Source organism: Sceloporus undulatus, chromosome 1, assembly GCF_019175285.1.
Source record: "Sceloporus undulatus isolate JIND9_A2432 ecotype Alabama chromosome 1, SceUnd_v1.1, whole genome shotgun sequence".
NCBI lineage: Eukaryota > Metazoa > Chordata > Lepidosauria > Squamata > Phrynosomatidae > Sceloporus > Sceloporus undulatus.
The window spans coordinates 106,032,813-106,054,488 of record NC_056522.1 but is presented as its reverse complement, the minus strand read 5'-3'; the positions used below and the strand labels follow the sequence as shown (position 1 = coordinate 106,054,488).

At 41.6% G+C, this 21,676-nt stretch overlaps 1 protein-coding gene across 2 annotated transcripts; it reads right to left on the bottom strand.

The window, feature by feature from the left end:
- Positions 1-3,097: 3,097 nt before the first annotated feature.
- On the bottom strand, positions 3,098-20,152 carry LOC121919102 (amine sulfotransferase-like). Of its 2 annotated transcripts, XM_042445343.1 has the most exons (8): positions 19,880-20,152; positions 17,567-17,739; positions 16,573-16,739; positions 12,485-12,693; positions 9,044-9,170; positions 7,258-7,352; positions 5,149-5,329; positions 3,098-4,076 (listed from the first exon to the last, which is right to left on the bottom strand). In XM_042445343.1, the coding sequence occupies exons 3-8, from the start codon at positions 16,712-16,714 to the stop codon at positions 3,952-3,954; spliced, it is 879 nt and encodes a 292-aa protein (XP_042301277.1). In that variant the 5' UTR covers positions 16,715-16,739; positions 17,567-17,739; positions 19,880-20,152; the 3' UTR covers positions 3,098-3,951. The 2 variants fall into 2 exon arrangements, with proteins under 2 accessions (XP_042301277.1, XP_042301276.1); XM_042445342.1 differs by lacking the exon at positions 17,567-17,739.
- Between the last annotated feature and the right edge of the window lie 1,524 nt (positions 20,153-21,676).

The window sequence follows — 21,676 nt, the reverse complement described above, 5'->3', positions numbered from 1 at the left end:
ATATTATTTATTGAATTAATATTTATCAATATTAGTCTTTTTTTAACCCAAACAATTGAAAGTTTTTAAGGTACTATGCTAAATTCCTTATCTGCTGTGTTATCCTAGTTATCTACTAATTGTTAGGTGATGATGATTCATGATGATGATATTTCTGATGATGACAAGGATGATGATGCCGAAGCTGATGCTATTCCCAAAGCCAACCAGCAGGAGGCAATCACACATCATGAATTATCATCATTGGGAAAATATGGCCCAGAGGAAAACTGTCTTTCTAAAGTAAGCAACTGACTGACATACAAGGAAAAGGGGAGGGAGTGAAAGCAGGGATGCAGGAGGACAAGGCCCACAGATCCTGCTTGAGGCCTGAGTGGGGTGGGAAGGAGGATGAGATGGCCGTGCACCATGAATATTAGGTAGCAGGAATTTTGGTTAGAATAGTGTTGGACTTGTTAAATGTGGCACAGTGCCAAAAATCAGAGTACATACAACCAGTGGTACAGTCAAGCTTGGCAAAAGCTGGTAGCCCCAGAAGAAGGGGACATGTTTGAGCAAAATGCATTGGAGTGCCATAACTGAAGGCAGAGAGAAATTGTAGCTTTAAAGACTGCAGGGAGACCCACACACAACACACTGGTGGCTCGGAAAGAGTGAGGTGTGGCTAAGTCTGCAAAACAAAAGGAAAGTGGAGGCCAAGTGTACATATGCAACTTGCAAGGTGGCTTATAAGCTAAAGGACTCAGTGCTGTAAGGAGTGGCAGTGATGCTTTCTTCACAGAGGCTGTGAGGCTCCTGTCCCCAATTACACCACTCGCTCATTGCTGTCACCAAATTGAAGAGCTTTCCCTTATCCTCATCTTGTCCCACTGCTTTGGCCGCCATTGTGGGGACCTACTAGATGTCCTCCAGGTTCAAATGAATGCTATTGTGCAATATCTACACCCACTGCACATCAGCGTTCTCTGCCATCTGAATCCAATTTTTATATATATAGTGTTGCCTTAGGCCAGAAATGTATGATACAGTGTTCCCGTGCCAAAAGAATTCCCCGCAGATAACAAGGGCGCACTATATGCACAACCAAAATTTTATTAACAAACATTAAACATAACAGATTCATGGTACAATACATTTAAAATGTTTCAGTCTCACTCACATTCTTCTCTTAGCTAACTCAAGACTTTTAAATCCAATTTATTTATTCCTAAACTTGACTGATCTTTCCAACTCTAATTCTCATTCTTTCACTCCACACTGCCCTCTACAGTCCCTCAGAGCCACTATCACTATCCTTCTTCAAATCCCTTAAAACATTCCACCAATTTTCACTCACTATCATCATTTAATTCATTCACCCTCTCTGGCCAGCTCCTTACTTGATTACTTCTGTTAATATTGTACATGTGTATGAGTGTATTTTAATGGTTTTATAGTAGTGTATTTTAACTGTGGGTTTATGTGCTTTTAATTGTGCTTTGTATTTTAACATGCTGTACTCCACCTCAAGGAGAAGCAGGGAAGAAATAAAAAATTATCCTCCTCCCCCCCACCCATACGTATTTCCTTAATTTCTAATTCATAAAGCATTTCTCACCAAATGTTTATGCAGTCACAGAGCCTTATCAGGGTGCATCTACACTGTAGAAAATTGCAGTTTGACATTCACTTTAAGTGAATCCTGGGATTTGTAATTTTGTCAGACACCTTGTAAAACTACAGATCTCAGGATTCCATAGGATGGAGCTGCACTACTTAAAGTGGTGCCAAATTGCTTTATTTCTACAGCATAGGTGCACCTTTAATGCACTCAGCCAAAAGGTAGCTGAAATGGCTGTAAATACATAGAGAAAACAGAGCTAAATGCAACACAGAGTCTGGGATGGTGCAATGCAACCCTATGACCAGGAGAGCAGAAATAGCAAAGAGGCCAAATCTGTGGCTGTGCTGATTTAAAAGCTCAGTGTGACACAGCGTGATGTGACATCACCACACTCTGGTGTTGCATTTGGCCAATGGAGGAGGGTCAAGATAGCAATGGAAGAAGTCGTCCTGGCTGAACTCTGCAGCCACACTTTTAATCTATTTTACCATTTGGGACTTTACAGAAAGTCACAGAGGAAAGTGCTATGGCAGGCTTAATGTTGGACATTAATGAAACAAAAATAATGAGTTTCCTATGGGTTTTGTTTCTTTTTTGGACTATGTGGCTGCGTTCTGAAAGAATTTATTCCTGATGTTTTGCCTGCATCTGTAGCTGGCATCTTTAGAGAGTGGTGGCATGGAAGTGTGTAGTATATATACCTGTGGGACCCTTGGTTGGGAGGAAGTGGTTTGCATGTTAATGGTGGAGTTAGTTTGCTGTACTGTTGGCATTGCTGGCAAAGCCTGGAGTTGTGTTGTGGGGGGGGGGGGGATATGCTAGGGGGATTTGTGTCTATTTAATTAGCAATCCATTGTCTGCAGTGAAACTCCCTGAGCTTGAGTGGTGTTCATTTGTATGTGTTGAGTCTTGATTTTGGTATTTTTCAGGACTGGTAGCCAGACTTTGGCATGGTAAAGACTGCCCCAAAGGGGAAGCCTGCACCTGCCCCTTTTTGCTCCAGATTGGGGCCAGGGCAGCCTCACTGGCAGCCCTGTGACCCCAATCTGCCATTTTTACAGGCCACGGAGAAGCAGCAAAATGCTTCATGCCCCCGGACACCCCAGGAGCCACAGCCATGCCGCAGCTAGGCCACCGTAAGCGGCCTGGGGTGGCGCAGATGTGTCATATATGCGCTGCTCCATTTGGATGAGGTGTGTGCATGATGTCATCATGCGCCCCATGTGGACGGCATCATGTAACGATGGCACCGTCCACACGTACTAAGATTAGGGAGCATGTGGTTGGTGTGTGCTCCCTAACCCTGGTATCAGTGCAAGTACACCATTTTATGACAGTCTGTGCCGTGCCTTTGTTTACTTTCAGTGTTTCTTTTTTCCTGTTGAAGTTGCCCGGTGTTTGTGGATTTCAGTGGCCTCCCTATGCATTCTGACCTGGTAGTTGTTGGCATGGTCCAGAATTTCAGTGTTTTCAAATAGCATTTTATGTCCAGTTGGTTTATAACATGTTCTGCTACTGTTGATTTTACTGGCTGGCCCAGTCTGCAGTGTCTCTCATGTCCCTTGAAAAGTGTTTGAATGCTGCATTTGGTGGTCCCTATGTACACTTGTCTACAGCTGCACAGTATGAGGTAATGTGGCCATGAAAGGGTATATCTTGTCCTTCAATGAGCGTAGCATTTGCTGGATTTTCCTGGTTGGTCTGTAGATCATTTGGAGGTTGTGTTTCCTCATCAGCTGCTGCTTAACAAGGTTGACCTCTTCATCCCTCCTCCTCACCCTTCCTCTCAGTCAGCCAAAACCAACACCGTACTTTCCCCTGCTTTGCCAGACTTTGCATCCTCCTCATTTCCCCCTCATTTCTCTTTGAATCCAGTGTTTTGAACCACCCATGGGGAGGATCCAGCTTCTCTTCCCTCCTTCTTCTTCCCCTCTCTCCCAGCCAGACAAAAGCAACAATTTCTCTTTGTGGTGACAGCTGCAAACATCAGATTTGAACTGGAAAGAGTTTGGAAATGAGGAGAATGCAAAGTTTGTCAAAGTGGGGAAGATATGCTGTTGCTTTTGTCTGGCTGGGAAAGGGAGGAGGAGCTGCTTACATCAGAATGAAAGTGGAAGCATTTTGGAATTGTTGGGAGGCTATGTGTTTCAAGGTTGCAAAGAGAGTTACAGGTGATACTCTTGGCAGGAGAGGACTCTTTATCATTCATGTTTTTTTGGGGGGGGGGGGGACACATATACATAGTTTTTCCACTTCACAGGGATCTTTGTGCCCTAACCCTTGTGAACATTGAGGGGTGACTATAGTTTCTCCCCCCCCCCCTCATGGATGCAGTTGCCCATTTCTCCTCACAATTCATCTTTGATATCCCAGCAGAACTTGAAAGGCAGCTTTTCCATTCTCTCCTTGAAAATGCTGTCAAATCTTTCACTCTGAGCGACAGTCATTATGTTTTTCCAGTCTCCGATTGTACCTGGCCCAGAACACAAAGAGACAGGGAGATGAAAGCTATGGTTAGTATCTGTTATCCTTAATGGAGATGGGTGCTGGTGAGGTCAAATAACATAATCCTTGCTGTAGGGAATTATGTTGAGCACTTGCTATTTTTCTGTGGTTTCAGGTTGCTTCTGACTTATGACAATCCTATAATGGGAGATCCTCGGCAATATTTTTTTTGAAGGGGATTTGCCATCCCCTTTCCCTCCACCATTCCCTTCTCCTTTTGTTTCGTGCCTTTTAGATTGTAAGCCTGAGGGCAGGGAACTGTCTGATTAAAAACAATAATTGTAAGCCGCCCTGAGAGCCATTAGGGCTGAAGGGCGGGGTATAAATACCTAAATAAATAAATAAATAAATAAATAAATAAATAGCCTTATTTTGATGTTGAGAGAGTGTGATTTGCCCAAGATCATCCAATGGGTTTCCATGGCCAAGTGGGGAATCTGAGCCCTTGTCTCCTATAGCCCTAGTCCAACACTCAAACCACTTCTCCTCACTGGCTCTCTGTTTTGAGTGCTACTATTGTACCACTGTTTGCTGTCTTGTGCTCATTGTGAGATCAAACAGAACTGCCACAGATCTCCAATGCATGGCAGAAGGAACTCCTGGGATTTCTGAAAGCTCATGAATGTAGGAATTAATCGTACAGTCTACATGGAACACCAAATTTAGCTGATTCCAGTATGTTCCATGTCAGAAATGTTATCTCATGGTAGCATTAGGGGTATATTCATGCTGTGGCAGCTACCATCTCATAATAGGTCTGGATTTAATCCCCCCCCCCAATGGTTAATGGAAGAGGAGGCCTTAATACTAATCTCTTTTTATTTATATATTCAGTTGAATGAATTCTATAACACTTTGTCGTTTAAAAATGCAACAATAATATACAAAGAGAGTATAGTAAGAAAGCACCATAATATACATTACAGTAAAACCAAGAATTAACCAGTTTATAAAATAAAATATATCAGAATAGGGTTCAGATGAGTCTGTGGGGACTACACAGAAGTGCCAACATGGAGTTTGATTGACCTCAAATTTACCTTTACGAAGAAAGTGTCCTTTGGTATTATCTAAAATGTCAGGAGCAATAGTTTCATAGTTTGTTCTAGGATCCACTCTCATTTTGTCAAATGAAGCCTTATCTACAATATCATCCACTTTTGTTTCAGGTAGACTTTTTCCTAGGAAGTTGCATATTTTCAGTACAGAGCTTCTCAGATCCTGAAATGGGATAGTGCTTAGCTATGATACAATGAATGACTGAAGATTGCCACAACTTTGTAGTTAATTACATTGATCACAACAATTGATAACAATTTCGCTGAAAGAAGAAATAACAATGGTAACCATTATGTAAGGTTTTGGAGTAAGTCCAACATAGGGTTGCCATAAGTCTCTACCATAAAACCGGTACAAAGTGTATGGAAAATAAAGGAAAAATGTAAAACAAATATAGGACATGCAAGAAAAATGGAGGACACAACTCAAATAAAAAAATAATAATATAAACTCATGCTTCTCAGTCATGCTCAAAATGGAGGAGATTTTGCCATTCATCCTGGACAGAAAGAAGGTTGAAACATAGGACATGCTCTCATGGCCTACTTCCCAAACAAATGTCTGAAGCTGCCAGACTGGCCTCCTTGGGGCACCTGCCACCCTGGTCCTCAGCCTCCACAAAATGTAGGGCAATTGTAGGATGTTGGCTTAGCTCCAGGAAGATGGGGCTCTGGCTTGGAGAGGAGGGCACCTGTGGGCAAGGGAAGGCAGCCCAGATGCGGCTCACCTACAGCGGGTGAGAAGTGCTGGATTTTGGTGGGTCTCTGCTGTCTGCCAAGAGCTTCAAAGCATTGGGCAGGCGGGGGAGGCCTGGTGCCGTTGGAGGGGAATCAGCCAAGCCAGCAGCACTGCCGTGGAGGAAGAAGAGGAAGGAGAGGAAGAAGAGGAAAGAGGAGGAAGGAGAAAAAGAGGAGGAAAGAGGAGGAAGGAGAAAAAGAAAAGAGGAGAGGAAGAGGAGGAAGGAGAAAACAAGAAGGAAAGAGGAGAGAATCAGGAGAGAAGAGGAGGAAGGAGAGAATGAGGAGGAAAGAGAAGGAAGGAGAGAATCAGGAGAGGAAGAGGAGGCTAGAGAGGAAGGAGATGCTGAGGGGAGCCCGGCCAACTGGCAGTAGCAGGAAGGGAAGGGTGGCAGGGGCTGCCGGGAGATGTAGTTCTCCTCTTCCTCCCTCCCTCTGCCTTCCTTAGCTGAAGGGGGATTTGAATCCAGCCAGCATTCAAACCACCCTGCTGGCTGGGTCCAACCCCCAGAAGCCCCAGAGCTCAAGCCAGACCCAACTTTAGGTATTCTGTCATCCCCTGGGTCCTAGCACTGACCTTGGGCTTTATTGCATTGGCCCCTGGAACAGGCCTGGCACGTTACAAAAGGGGGGCATGATGGGAAGGGAAGGTGGCATAGAATGCATCTTACCGCACAGCAGAACACCACCGTCACTGCCTGAAGTTCTGGTTGCATCCCCCAGAAGCATTCCTAAAGTGTTCCTGAAAATCGCCTCCTCTGGGATGCATCTGGAATGCGATGGGAACTTCCGGCAGTGGCGTCTCCTGTGCGGTAAACAGCATTCTATGCCACCTTCTGTTCTCATCACACGCCCTTTTGAAATGCACCAGGCCCATTCCAGGGGCCTGTGCGATAAACTCCCTTGTTTCCACCATTGGTACAAAGCTGCGTTCCCTTATTGGAAGTCAGGACAGGAAGTTTGAACCAGGCGGGACATTCTAACAATGGGTAAAACCGTGATTATCCTGTGTAAAACTGGGAAATGGCAACCCTACTTGTAAGTCTTGCAGTATGTTTCACAAAGAAACTGTGCACAAAACATGTCTAGCTATTAAAAATGTATCTTAAAATGGGCAATTTGTAAAAAAAAAAAAAAGAAAGAAAAAAGAAAAAAGAAAGATAAATATTACAAAAATGTGCACTTTTTAAAGAAAAGGAAAAGAAAAGGGATTTAACAGTTAAATTGTCATGTTATTTTTTTATATTCATACTGAACATGCTTTTGAACCTCACTTTTCCTAATCATCCCTACTTCCTGCCTTTTCTTTGGTGGTTATTCAATATTAAATGGTAAAGCTGTGCTGTGTCTTACCTTTTTCATCTCTTCATAGGTAAGGAACAGAATATTGAAGTTATCCCTGTGAGTAGACCAGCCATCTATATGGTCTAGCCATAAACCGGCTGGCACTGGGAGGACAGGTAGTAAAAGTAAATAAAATAAATTAAAATGACATTTGAGATCACTGATTGCACTTAGGGTTGCCATAATTCTCTTCCACAAAACTGGGACAAAGTGTAGGAAAAATGGAGGACATGATATGGGACAAAATGTAGGACAAATTGTAGGACGTTCAAGAAAAATTGAGGGCATGACCAACTAAAAGTAAAAAAACAATTAATAAAAAAACAATATAGATACATTTTTCTCAGTCATTCTGAAAATGGAGGACATTTTTACATTCTTCCTGGATAGAAGGTTGGCTTTGTGTGGTTTCTGTGTTAGACTAGGATTTTGGAGACCAGTGATCGACTCCCTGCCTATTGGGTGACCTCAAGCAAATCACACTCTCTCAGCCTCATCAGCGGAAAGCCATGACAAACCTCCTGTGAAGAAATCTTGCCAAGCAAGCTGCAGGATAGGTTTGCTTTAGAGCAGGGGTAGGCAACCTGCGGCCCACGGGCCGGATGCGGCCCGGCGAGGCCTTGGGACCGGCCCCAGCCTGGTCCTGCCGCCGATTGCCGCCGGGGCCTTTGGCGTGTCACGCGAGGGGCATGGTGGGGCAATTGTCTATAGAAGCCTCAGAAACATGCATTTATCTTAACATTTTTTAAAAAATCAGCAAATTTTTTTGCGTGTCCTCCATTTTTTATTTAAAAAGTGCCCTCCATTTGAAAATTTTGTCCTACATTTGTCCCGGTTTTATTTATTTAATTTTTTTAAAATTATTTAATTATTTATTTTTTTGGCTTCGGCCCTCCAGTTGTCTGAGGGACAGCAACCCGGCCCCCGGCTCAAAAGGGTTGCCTACCCCTGCTTTAGAGTCTCCATAAGGCGGGAAACAACTTGAAGGTACACAACAGCAAAAAACAACTGATTACTGTACTTTTAAGTGCAGTGGAGGGTCCAGCATGGTGTAGTGGCCTGAGTATTGGACTAGGACAATGGGAGAACAGGGTTCAAATCACAGCTTGGCCATGGAAACCCACTGAGTGATCATGGGCAAGTCACATTATCTCAGCCTCTCTTAGGAAGGTAAAGGCAACACCCCCTGAAGAAACTTGCCAAGGAAACTCTATAGGGTCGCCATAAGTTGGAAAGGAGTTGAAGGCACACACTACCACCACCAACAACAACAACAACAGAAGAAGAAGAGGAGGAAGAGGGGGAGGAGGAGGAGGAAGAAGAAGAATAGAAGGAGAAAGAGGGAAAGAAGAGGAAATAAGAGGAGGAGAAAGAAGAAAAGGAGGGGAAAGAAGAAGAATAGGAGAAAGAAGATAAAAAGAAGAGGAGGAGGAAGAGGGGAAGAAGAAGAGGAGGAGGAGGAGGAGGAGGAAGAGAGGATGAATATGGGATATGGCAACCCTACCCTCGCCTCTCCAAGGCTTCAGGGCCGAATTGGCTCTGGAGGAGAAGCCACCCTTTCTGGGGATGCTGCTGGGTGGAAGGCATCTGGGCCCAAAGGGTCCCTGGGGGAGAGTCTAGCTGGAGATAGTAGTTGAGGAGAAGGAGCGGCAGCAGAGGAGGTTGGAGCCGGGACTGGCTCTAAACCCGGGCCGGGACATTCAAAATGGCTAAAAACGGTTGCAACCCTAGTTGCACTACTATATTCTGCAAAGTTTTCAGTATTCAAAATAATAAACCATCAATTAATGCTTACCTTTACCAGCTAAAAAACTCTCCATTAAAATGTCAAAATCTTGTGCATCTTTGATGTAGATATTTAGTTTGGAATAATGATAATAGGAGACCAAGGCATCCTTTGGGTTTCTGGCCACATAAATAACCTGTAAGAAAAATGATATCAAGAATCTCTAGTGTGGTATCACCTAAACTAAATATAAAGTATTTGTACTTTCTCTCAGATTCAGTTCTCTTCACAGAATTGTCTGGTTTCATATTCATTTTATTTTCACCATCTTTTTAGGACAGTGAAAACCCTAAGTTGTGAAATAGATGGCAGTCCTACCCTTAGCAACCCCTTTCTGGGTATCTTCCCAAAGGGAAGATCACCTGATGCCTCATTTTCCATCTTGTTTGTATTCTTTTTTTTTAAATTAAAATTTAAAAGCGGTAGCTTCTTCTCGGGGGATGGCCTTCCTATCCAATTCGAGGAGGAGGAGGAGAGATCCCTCTCAGCCGGCCTCGGCTGTGCCCTCCTCCTTTGCAGCCAGAGACAGACTCCCTTCTCCTACCTAACACCCAAAATGGTGGCCAGCCCCCGAACCAGGAAATGAGCCATCTTGTTTGTATTCTAAGACCTTATAAAGTCTACAATGAAGTGTTTTAATTGCTGTCACTTGGCCTTTTTGTGTAATTTTGCATTATTACTATCACTTTTTTATTAATCTGCCTTGGAACCAGCTGCTGAAGGAAGGTACTGTGGTGCTCAGAATCTTGAGCCAGCCAATCAGGAGCCAAAGATTCGGAACCAATCAGAGGCAGGCTGGGGCTATAAAAGATTCTGAGGCAGTTGAGAAGGAGAAGAAGTTAGAAGGGGTTGGTTGAGTGAGGTTGGGGAATAGACTGGTCCTGAGGAGGGCTATATAGTCTGGAAGTCCCTGAGGGGACAAGGTGTGAAAAGAGTAAATCTAATCTTATAGATCAAGGAAGGGTCTAAAGATTGGAAGAAGGGTGGAATCTAAAATAAGAGTTGCTAGGAATTGCTACAATTGATTGATTGAGAAACAAGATTACAACTGTTTATTTTTTTGACAATCTTTTATTCTGTTGTGTTTATACAATAAACTTATTTTGTTGATTTGAAGTCGATCTGCTTGGCCTGAGTGATGAGTTTTGAACACGCTACCAGTTATATATTTGAGGCCAGAGATTGAAAGTTTGTTGCCTCATCAGATAGGAAGAAAGATTGTTACAGGTACATTAATAGAAATACACTTATTTAAACTGATTGATCAAGAAACCAAGTATGGATCAAATGGAAAATGCTTTGGAGAGTATTGCATTGCTTTTAAAATGTCTTATCCCTAATACTATAAAGCAGTGATGATGAACCTTTTACAGACCGAGTGCCCAAACTGCTACCCAGACCCCACTTATTTATTGCAAAGTGCCACGTCCCTCTGACTTTCTAGTAAGAAACTCTGGCAAACTCTGTGCTAGAGTGACAGCATGTGTGCCCACAAAGAGGGCTCTGAGTGCCACCTCTGGCACATGTGCCATAGGTTCGTCATCACTGGGATAAAGGCACATTTAATTTTAAAACTGTGTATTATTGCACTAGCTGGTGGCCAGGTGCATGCAACCCATATGCAGCCTGGATCCCAGCTGTGCTTATCAATCGGCTTTTCAAAACTGAGGTTTTGCCATTTTTGAAAAGCTGCTGGATAAGTGTGGCCGAGATCTGGGCTGCATATGGGTTACATTCACCAGGCCACCAGTGAGTGCAATAATACACAGTTTTAAGTTTAAATGTGCCTTTATCCTGTTAGGGATAAGGCACTTTAAAAGCAATGTGATAATCTATATTTCGGATATGTATAGCAGGGACTTTTACAATGAAAAAAGAAAGATGCTTTCCTCTCTTGTGTTGAGTTTTTAATAACCAGCACCAGGGATATCACTGGGTGGCTGCAAGTAGTGGGGACCACACTGAGTGATAGATATCCCAGAGTGGGAGTTTATATCCATTGGGGCGGTATGCCCAGTCAGACTGGTGCAGCTGCTTGGTAAGTGGGAAAGGGAAGCAACATTCTTTCTCGCTCAAAAGGAAAGCATTATCTTCCTTTCTTGCTTGCCCAGCAGCCATGCCAGACCCTAGACAGGTTGTCCCAGGGCCACATCACTGTGTGGGAAATGTCTTCCATTTAGGACCTGGTGTGGTGGCTCGTCACAGCAGTCACTCCAGACCCTATACAGGCTGTCATAACACTGCACTGCTCCCCCCAGCAGTGGCTCTGCTGGGAGGGCACTATCTTATGTTTAGAGTTTGGTGTGGCTGCTTGCCCAGCAATGGCACGAGACTCTAAATGGGCCTCTGGCCCCCAACAGTGGTCTCGCTGAGCAGTGGCTAACTGGCTGGAGGGCAGGTGAGTGAAGCAGTCCTCCTCCCCACCATCCTTTTTGGGCACCCACACCAGGTGACGTCAACCAGAGTGACACCACTTACTGGCATTCTGCAATTGATGAATTGTTGTTGTTGTTGTTTGTATCCTGCTTTCCCCCATAAACTGGGACTCAGAATGGATTATAATTTAAAATAACAGTATAATTAAAAATATGGAAAAGTGATTCATTAAAATAGAATTAAACTATTACAATATTAAAACAGATTACTTGTTAAAAGAATAAAACACAGTAAATTCTAAAAATGATGACAGTTCTTATTATTATGCTAGAAAAACAGATTACAAAGTATCAATAAATAGAAATTGATTTTACTCTAAACTTTTTGTGATGCCTCCCCCCCTTTTCCCCCCTTTTCCATTCTATTCCTTTTTCATTTACAGAGATATCAGACCCATTTAACTTACCCATTTAAACATTAAATTTACTAAGAAATATGTCTTGAGCATGCAGTCCAAATGGCTGTAGCATGAGTAGGCCAGATACCACCTGGGACAGACCCATGATTGTCACGGAGACCATGAAGTCCTTAGCCACTCTTGAAAGGGCAATCTCAGTATGTTAAAGCCCCCCAACCTTACTAGACAAAGAGACTCCAACAGCAACTTTGAGACCACCCTGGCTAGCTCTGGAAGAGAGATGTTGAGTAGTGGGGTGTACAGTACAGCAACAGAATCACTATTCTGTCCCGGCTAGCCATCTTTAAATAATACCCACTTTTGAAGCAGAGTATCCTTTCCTGCAGATGCTCACTCTCAGAAGAACTTCATATTTCAGTTTTCTCTCACTCTTGCCTTCAACATGCCTAGACCTTCTGAAGATTCTTTACAGAAACTTCCTCCATTTTTATATGTCTTAAATCATGTGGTCCTCTCTTTGGATCACAGCCACTTCAACAAACTATACTAATTCCTTAAAATCTCACTACAGAAATTTACTCTGTTAGTTTTTTGTTTCTGACAAATTCAGTAAACTTAGAACAAGTTACAACAGCAAATGTTGTAGCAGGTCCTACCTTTGCTCTTCCATTTCTTAATCCCTTTGGAACTAGGTAGTAGGGCAGATGGGTAGCAAAAAGGCGAGGTGATGTACGAGTGGCATAATCAACATTGCGGAACTTACACTCCAGCCATGGAACCCTGTCTATCAAGTCTGCTTCTTCAGTCCCATTTTGATGTCCTTCATGATAAATCAAGCTCAAAATATTCTGTGTCCACACAGTGCCTGCATAAATATGAACAGCCTCACTGAATTCATCCGAAGAGATAAAGACACCATTTACTTTAAAAGTAACTTAGGGCCAAAACAGACAGGCTGGAAAAGCTGGCTTCCAGGTGGCTTGGGGGTATGATGCTTTGATGGAGCATGTCCCCAAGCCATCTGGAAGCTGCCCAACCAATCAGATAGGGGCAGCTTCATGCTGCCCCAGGGATATGATATTTTGACAACACATGCCTCTGGAATGGCTGGAAGCTGCCCTGAGGTTGTACTGGGGCCGCCTAAGGCAGCCCAAAACCACCCCAAATAGGAGCAAATCTTTTCCGCTCCTATTTGGGCTGGTTCGTGACCATACCGTGTGTTTGCTATGGTCCTGAGATGTTTTTGGCAGGGGCGTCTTCAAGCTGCCCCTTTGTAGCTGTCTGTTTTGGCCCTTAGGCTTGAATCCAATGCTGAATCCTAATGAACACAGAGCCGTCATATCAATGAAATGTAGGTAAGGTTGAACTGCCATGTTATCATTGATTCAATGGTAGGACTAAGAGGTGAAACAAACTGTCCCAAAAGGGTGGATTGGGGCTGCCCCAAAGCTGCTTGCCCCACAGCCATGGCAAACAGATGTCGTTGTCCCAATCCTCACCCCACTGCTAGCCCAAATAGGAGCCAAAAAGATTTTGGTGGCTCCAGTGCAACTCCAGGGTGGCTTCTGGGCACCCCAGAGATGTGCACTGTCAAAAGGCCTTGCTCTTGGAGCAACTGGAAGCCATTCCTGTGTAATCACCCAGCGTGACTTCCAGGTATCTTGGGGCATGCATCATCAAAATGCCACACCCCCAAGGCTACTAGAAGACAGCTTTTCCAGGCTCTCTGTTCAGCCCTAAAAATGTTTGGGACTAACAATAGGATTTAGGTGTTTTACAAATAAACACTATATCTCTTTTTCAAAGAACTTGCCATTTGAATTGCAAGTTTGTTGGAGGAAACAACAAAAGAAGGACAGCTAGGGGGTCATGATTAAAAATGAAAGAATTAGATTGACAGAGGTTAAGATTATAAAGAGATTCAGAGTATGCACTGTAGTATTACTTTTAAAAACTAATTCATTGCCATTGCCAAACAATAACAATAAATCAGTGCATCCAAAAAAGAAAAAAGAGAGAAAAATCAAAACAACAACAACAACTTTGGCAACCAAGCATTGCAAAGATTCCTTTTTGCTCTGTCCCAATATTATTGCAACATTATCCCACTAATTGCACAATTATAATAAAAAGACAAAATCCAAATTGTTTGTTGGTGTGATGGTGGACCACCTTTGCTCAGTTCTATATAAAATAAAAAGAAACAAAATTGTGACATAGCTTGTTTACATTTAATTTAACAAATCATTCAGAATCTACAAGTCAGTTTTTTGTTAGAGCAGCTCCACATCCAGTCCGAACAGTGTCAAAATGAAAAGTCTTCTAGTATTTTTATTGGTAATCAATAACTATGCAGACCTCAATGGTATAGTTATAAGCACTTTAAGAAAGCATTTGCATTTTCCCTTTAGAAATGTTTATTAATAATAATAATAATAATAATAATGAAGTCCCTCTGGATGTAGTTCTTAATGAATTATTTTCTTTACAAAAATCAATTACTCCATTTCAATGAGCCATTACTTTTGGACACTGCAACCACATGTGGTCTGTTGTCCCAGCTGCTCAACAGCCCCACTGACAGTATTATAAAATACGACTATTTATTTTGTGAAGTTTGACTGATGTTAATTGCTGCCCCTTAATTGCCTGCAGTGTGCATTCCTGGGATGAGACTGAAAGTGATTTATACAGTGATGTGGTTAACATTTTGGCCCACTGTGCTTCCAAAATAGAAATACAGAAGTCTAGCTCTCACAATATTCTAGAACCACTACCTATTTTATATGTTGCTACACTAGAGGGAGCACTGTGGACTTATTTGTTGCAGGATTTTAATCTCAGTGTATGTTCTACTACAGGCACATTTACTCATTTCCAGGATATACTGTCTACAGCAGTGATTAAAGTCTCCCCTGACCTATGTATTTTGTTTGCTTTACTCCATCCATATAACAGTTTGGAATATACAGTTTTCCAAGACACTTTCCATTATGTATTAATGTGTTTGCTAGTATCATTACAATGAGGTTCTTTATATTATATTAGAGACTTGTTGCTATTCCTTTGGGGTATTGTTGTAATAGAGTGTATTACCAATGTTAGATTCTCCCTATCTATTTCCTTAGCATTTTCTGTGAAACTCTCCTATCATGATAATCTTTATCCCCACCATTAAATTGGGAAATTTGTTTTAACTGAACTTTGTTGTTTTGTGCCTTCAAGTTGTTTCTGACTTATGCTGACCCCTAAGGTGAACCTAGCATCAGATTTTCTTAGCAAGATTTGTTCAGAGGAGGTTTGCCATTGCCTTCCCAGGAGGCTGAGCGCATGTGACTTGTTAAAGGCCACCTAGTGGTTTTCATGGTTGAATGGGGAATCAAACTCTGGTCCCCAGAGTTGTAATCTAGCACACAAACCACTATGCCATGCTGGCTCTTTAACTCTTTAAATCATATCTGGAACACTAAGACACTCCAGTCCATAGCTTGTTTACATTTAATTTAACAAATCTTAATTTATTGAAATTTCCTGTGCATGTCTTATTCAGATTAATTTAACAAATCTGATCAAATTTAAATCTTATTTCTATTTAATATATCAAATTTGGGTAGGAAGGTCCAAAATTTTGGCCCCTCACTGATTTTTTTGTTGTTGAAAATTTGGTCTACTGGAAGTGTCTGAAATAGAAATAAGAATTTAGAAGATAATATATGCTTTAATAATAGGTAACAGTCTCATAATAATCAATTTGTTTTGTCCACTCTTTCTGTTTCACTTCTTGTTTTTAAATACCACATTATAATTAGGATACAAAAGCAGGGAAATATCAATAGGTGATAGTATGCCCAGTTATCTAAAACCTGAGAAATTAAGACTGCATCCGCACTGCAGAAATAATGCAGTTTGACACCACTTTAACTGCCATGGTTCAGTACTATAGAATCCTGGGATTTGTAGTTTATTGGGGCACCAGAGCTCTCTGATAGAGAAGGCTAAATATCTCACAAAACTAATTGCTGGAATGTTGTTTTCTAGATCTTTAAGATAAAGTAAAGTATCATCCATATATATGTTCAGTTTATGAGTTCCTCATTTACTCCCTTATTGTTGTGATGATTCTTACTTGTTCTTCCTAATGGCTCAATAGTGAGGGCAAATAAAAGAGATGATCTTGGATAACCTTGTCTTCTTCTTTGTGAAACTAACAATCAAAAAGTGGTGCATTAATTTCATATCTGCATCTCCAGCTCCTCATATGGAGATTGATAAGGCTGAGTAGGAGAACTAATGTGGATACTCTCTACATGTGAACACTTTTTATGTAGGAACCAAAACCACCAAGAGTGACAACATCTAGGGGACATTCGTTTTATGCAGACTCCCCACTCTCCATGTGAGAATAATGGAAAGGGAGGCAGAAAAGGCAGGGCTAGCATACTCCTCTGTGTATGTTGATTCCACATGCTTCCAGAATAAAGAAACAGAGCCATCTAGTCATAGCCAGTTTCAGGAAATACAGAAAATAACAAAAGAAGCCCCATAAACATGTAAATAGGACCAGTTCATTCACGTATCTTCAAAAGTGTGTTCCTTTACATGTCTGTTCTGTACATGGTTCCCCTCTCTCAAAATCCAATTAATGAGCTAAAACCCTTTTACAGTACCATTGTGTGAAGTTTGTATAGAAGAAGAGAGGCAAACAACAGACCAGCTTTTCTGAGGAAAATGTTTTAAATCTTACCTGATTTGGGATAAGTGACTAGAAATACATCACTCTCTCTGATTTCAAAATCCTCCAGTGTATCCAGGTATTCTGGTGTAATTAGAGTTTTGATAAAGTAACATCCTTTGTACTCAAACAGGTACTCCTCCGATGATGCCATTGCTGGCAGAAATGTCAGGACAATTCTGAAAATGACAACAGTTCTTCTTAGGATTATGGTAGAAAGAGGGATGACAAAATATCAATAAATAGAAATTGATTTTATGCTAAACTTTTTGTTATTTTTTTTCCTTTTTCTTTCCCATTCCATTTCTTTTTCATTAACTTAGGCACCAGACCCATTTAACTTACTAGGACATATGCCTGAGCATGCAATTCAGATGGCAATAGTAAAGTGGGAATCATGTGCCCCTCCCAGCTTTCCTCATCTTTTGCTATGCTATCTAAGGCTAATAGCCTGATACAGCATGCCTGCGCCATATGCAGGCTCGCAATACGTGGACTTGAGGTCATGTGTACAGTGAGCCCTAATATGGTGAAGGGGGCATGTGCCTGTGGTGCACACTGTGCGCCGCACGGACACACTCCATTCAAACTAATGGGTCTTGATTTTATACGGAATTCACCTTACATGTGTGGGGGGTCTGGAATTGATTCCCTGTGTAAGGTGAGGGCACACTGGCAGCCTCACGTTTTGTAGCATAAAATGCAATTATTTAATCCAGAGGTGAGTGGATCACAGAAGATGTGGCCACATCCAGATACTGTACTAGTTGAAAGAGAAAAATACTAATGGTGTGAAAGATAATGCATCTCCCAAACCCAAACAAGTAGGAATGGGACGAGAAATAACTATTAGCCATGTGCTGAACTACCAAATATCCAAGAGGGATTAGGCTTTTTTTAATTGACCACTAATGATCTGCATGAGCAGCTTGACTGTAGCCATGATATGTGTACATTTATAGGCTACTGTGATGGGACCTTCTCTCAAATCTTACGTTAGCTTTACCTGTTTTCCACAGAAGGCTTCTAGTCTCTGTTGCTTGCCCTGAGTTTACCTTATTGGCACTATTTTGAAGCGTATAAGGGTCAGGGTCCCAAGTGTCCCATAAATCAGTTCAATATCTTAGGTAGTGTGTTTGCTTTTCTTTATAGTTTATGGAAATCACTCAGAGACGTCCACTGTTAAAAAAAAACCCCAGTAATTTTATTAAATAACATTAAGAAAGAAAGTATGCAGAGAGATCTTGTAGCATCTTTGAGACTAATTGAAAGAAAGAAATTGGCAGCATGAGCTTTTGTAGAATTCAGTAATGCATCTGAGGAAGTAGGCTGAAGCCTATGAAAGCTCATGCTGCAACTTCTTTCTTTCAGTCAGTCTCAAAGGTGCTATAAGATATCTCTACAGACTGATTCTACAGACTAACACGGCTATGTCTTTGAATTGAATTAAGAAAGAAAGTATCATATGTAGGTTATTTCAAATTTAGTGTGGTTACATTAACAACAACAATTGGAGGCTTTTAAAAACTCTGTACCCTACTCATCCTAACTGAATCCCAGTCCTCTCTGGACTAACTGAACTGAACTCCCTCTCCTGCCAGAATCCTTATCTGATCTTAACGGAAAACTTTCTGTCTTTTTCTCCCTAGCTTCCTTGTCCTCAGACACATACAGCAGCTTTTATGCCTTTCAATTCCCCCACAGCCTCCCCCCCATGGTTTTCCTGGACTGCCTAGCAACTCTGTCACAGTTATATATGGTTAATTAATTAATTAATTAATTTTACATCATAAAGTCTGTAACATGTAAAATATTTTACCTCTAACTGGGTTTATCTGTGACTACAAAAGCCCTGAAAGACTCTTTGGATTGAAGGCATTTTGCACAGTTTCACACCCTGCTTTTTCCTTGTTATACATTTGTAGTTTCAGCTGTGCTTAGATGCTCTGAGGCACTTTCTGTATCATTTCACTTTTTGCGCCTGCGTAAGGATCTGGCCATGGGGAAAGAGCAGGGGGCAAAGTCTTGTCAGCAAGCCTTGCCTCTAGTTTATTTATATTAATTTACCTCCAGAACACAATAAGAACCATTTAACATCCTTTTCAGAAGTTCTCATAAGTTAATAAACATATCGTTTTCACAAAATATGGCATATATTTATAAAGAATAGCACAAACTTTATAGTACAATAATTATGAATTAATAATCAGCACATGAGCTAAATGCTAATCAAATCCCATTAATAATTCTGTGCAGAGAAAGAGCCAAGAAGAATACCTGTGAACGGGGGAAAGAGAGCTTGCTGGCCATTCCATCTGCCACCTTGTTGTACATTGTATTGTGCATCTGCACTGCAGAAATAATGCAGTTTGACACCAATTTAAGTAGTGAAGTGCCATCCCATATGGTTGTATTATTTTAGTATTGTAAGCTGCTTTGATTGTTTTAAAAAGCGAGGTATAAATAAAAGTTTTATATATTATTATTATTATTATTATTATTATTATTTATCCTATGGAATTCTGGGATTTGTAGGTTTGCAAGGTCTTTAGCCTTCTCTGCAAAAGAGTGCTGGTGCCTCTCAAAGCTACGAATCCCCGGTTTCTATAGGATGGAGCCAAAGTAGTTAAAGTAGTGTCAAACTGCATTATTTCTACAGTGGAGATGCACCCTAGAATGCCCTCAACTCTATGCAAGTGGCTGTTTGAAGGACTGAGACCCAAGCTAGCAGTATCAAGCAACTTCTGCAGCTGAACTGTTCTAGCCATATGGATTGTAAGAGATCAGTGGGAATCCTGCAGGCTGCACCTCCCACAGGCAAGGTCCCCACTTGCAAAGGCAACACTAAAGGGGGAGCCACTTTGGGGGTCAGGGCTGTTCCTGCTATATTTAAGGGCAGAAGGTTTGCCCACATCTTAAACATCTGTCTACACAGAAAGGCGAGCCAGCATGGCATAGTGGTTTGAGAGCTGGACTACAATTCTGGAGAGCAAGGTTTGAATCTTTACCAAGCCATAGAAAGCCACTGGGTGGCCATTAATAAAGCTTCACAGAGAAGGGCAAGTCACACTATCTCAACATCAGAGGATGGCTAAGGCAAACCCCATCTGAAGAAACTTTGCTGAGAAAATCCAGTGATACGATTTCTTATGTCTGAAATAACCTGAAGACACAGAGCAACAACAAACAACAGAGAGAAACTATATTTATTCTGTACATCAAGATTTTCTGAACATTTCAGCTTACATCAACATATCACATCCTCTAATATCCATAAAATCACAATATCAGAATATTATCCAAAACCTTGTAACATTACCTTTACTGATCTCGTCAAACCTTTTCAGATTTGATGATTAAATATATCTTTTCTCCATGATGAAGAACTTAAGTTCAAATAGCCCCCAAGACTGAGTAATGAAGGTTCCAGCTCTTTGTGTGTTGTTGAATGGGATGCATGCAAGGCTTATATGAGAGGAAAGGTCACAGCACATGCTCTACACAGTAAAAAGCTAACAACTCAGAAGGAGGAAGAAATGAAAAACACAGAAAAAAACTGTACTATTTCAGTTTGTAGTTTGCCCTTCCTGGTTCTTTGCTAAAAACTGCAACATGACCTATTGCCATGTAAATCAGAATTTCAATAACATATTTGAGTCCAAGGTACTAGGAGAGTCAGGACAGTACAGATGGTACGTGAGCAAACAGAATAAAACAGAAAAAGAAAGAAAACAAAAAGGGGGGGAAAGCAAATTTTCATTCCTGTTTTTAAGGTTTGTAGAATAATCTTCGTACTATGTTGGAAGATATCAGTCTGGCATTTTAAAATTCTTATTCTTTTTTTCAAAAATACTTTTCATTGACATGGCATTTTAAAATTCTTATTCTAAGGTCCAGAATACACTTCAAAAACAATCCAGTTTGAGACCACTTTAACTGCTCTGGTTCAGTGCTAGAGAATCCTGGGAACTGTAGCTTATTCTAGCACCAGAGCTCTCTGAAAGAAAAGGCTATATGTCTCACAAAATTATGGCCTGGTACAGATGAGCCCTTTGTGGCATGCCCATGATGTGCTAGTGTTGTTTGGGGGTTGGGCGTGCACAGGCCCCGCAACCCTAGCACGTCATGGGCACATCACAGCTGCGCGGCATCATCCAGATGGTGCGTGCAGCAATGATGTGCGAGGAGCACAGCATCCAAATGGGGCTGCATCACTGGCATGTCAGCAAACCATTGCTGGCGCTTTGGCACAGTGCAAGTATGCTACAAAAAAGGAGCCGCTTCTGCGCGCTCCTTTCTTGCTGCGCAGCAGTGTCACACAATTTGGTTGCTGCGGCGCTGCTGTGGAGCAAGGAGAGGTGCCTCCCCGGCACCTCTTTTTGGCACTCTGTACCATGCCTATAGTTTCCAGAATTTCGTAGCATTGAGCCTGGGCAGTTAAAGCAGTTTCAAACTGGAATATTTCTGCAGTTTTGGACCTAAATTACATGCATAAAGAACCACTGGCAGCTTCTTTGGCAACAGAACAGTTTAAAATAGTGACTGAACCTCTAAGAAACAGAAAAGCCAAAAGATGGATAGTTTTCCATTGAACTGCATAAAACACAATAGACCTATTGGGTTTCAGTCAGGCTCATTTCTTACTTCCTTTTATATGCTTTTATCTCTGCTATTTCTAAGCCACCTAAAAATCAAGCAAGGTGTACAGACATGTCTAGATGGCTGGCTGGATTACCTAAGGTTTGGTTCATTCAGGGAAAAGATTTAAGACAAACTGCAGTTTGCCATATACAGGGCATGCTAAAATAACTTTATGAGATAATCCTATACCGAAAATTGTGAGATAGTTCTTCTTAAAGATTATTTGAACTGACCGTGGGAATTATACTTTGGATCAACTGATATGTCTTTTTTAAATATTGTAATGTACTTATCAATTACCTGTGGATTCTCTCTCTCTCTCTCTCTTCTGTCATTCTAGACATAATTCCAAGTGCAAGTTATGGCTTATAAAACCTTATACTGTATAGGTTGAACTCATATGGACTTATATGACTTGGAATCCGAGGGACTTTGGGGCTGTGCAGGCAGCCCCCAAGGGGTGGCCTCCAGTCAT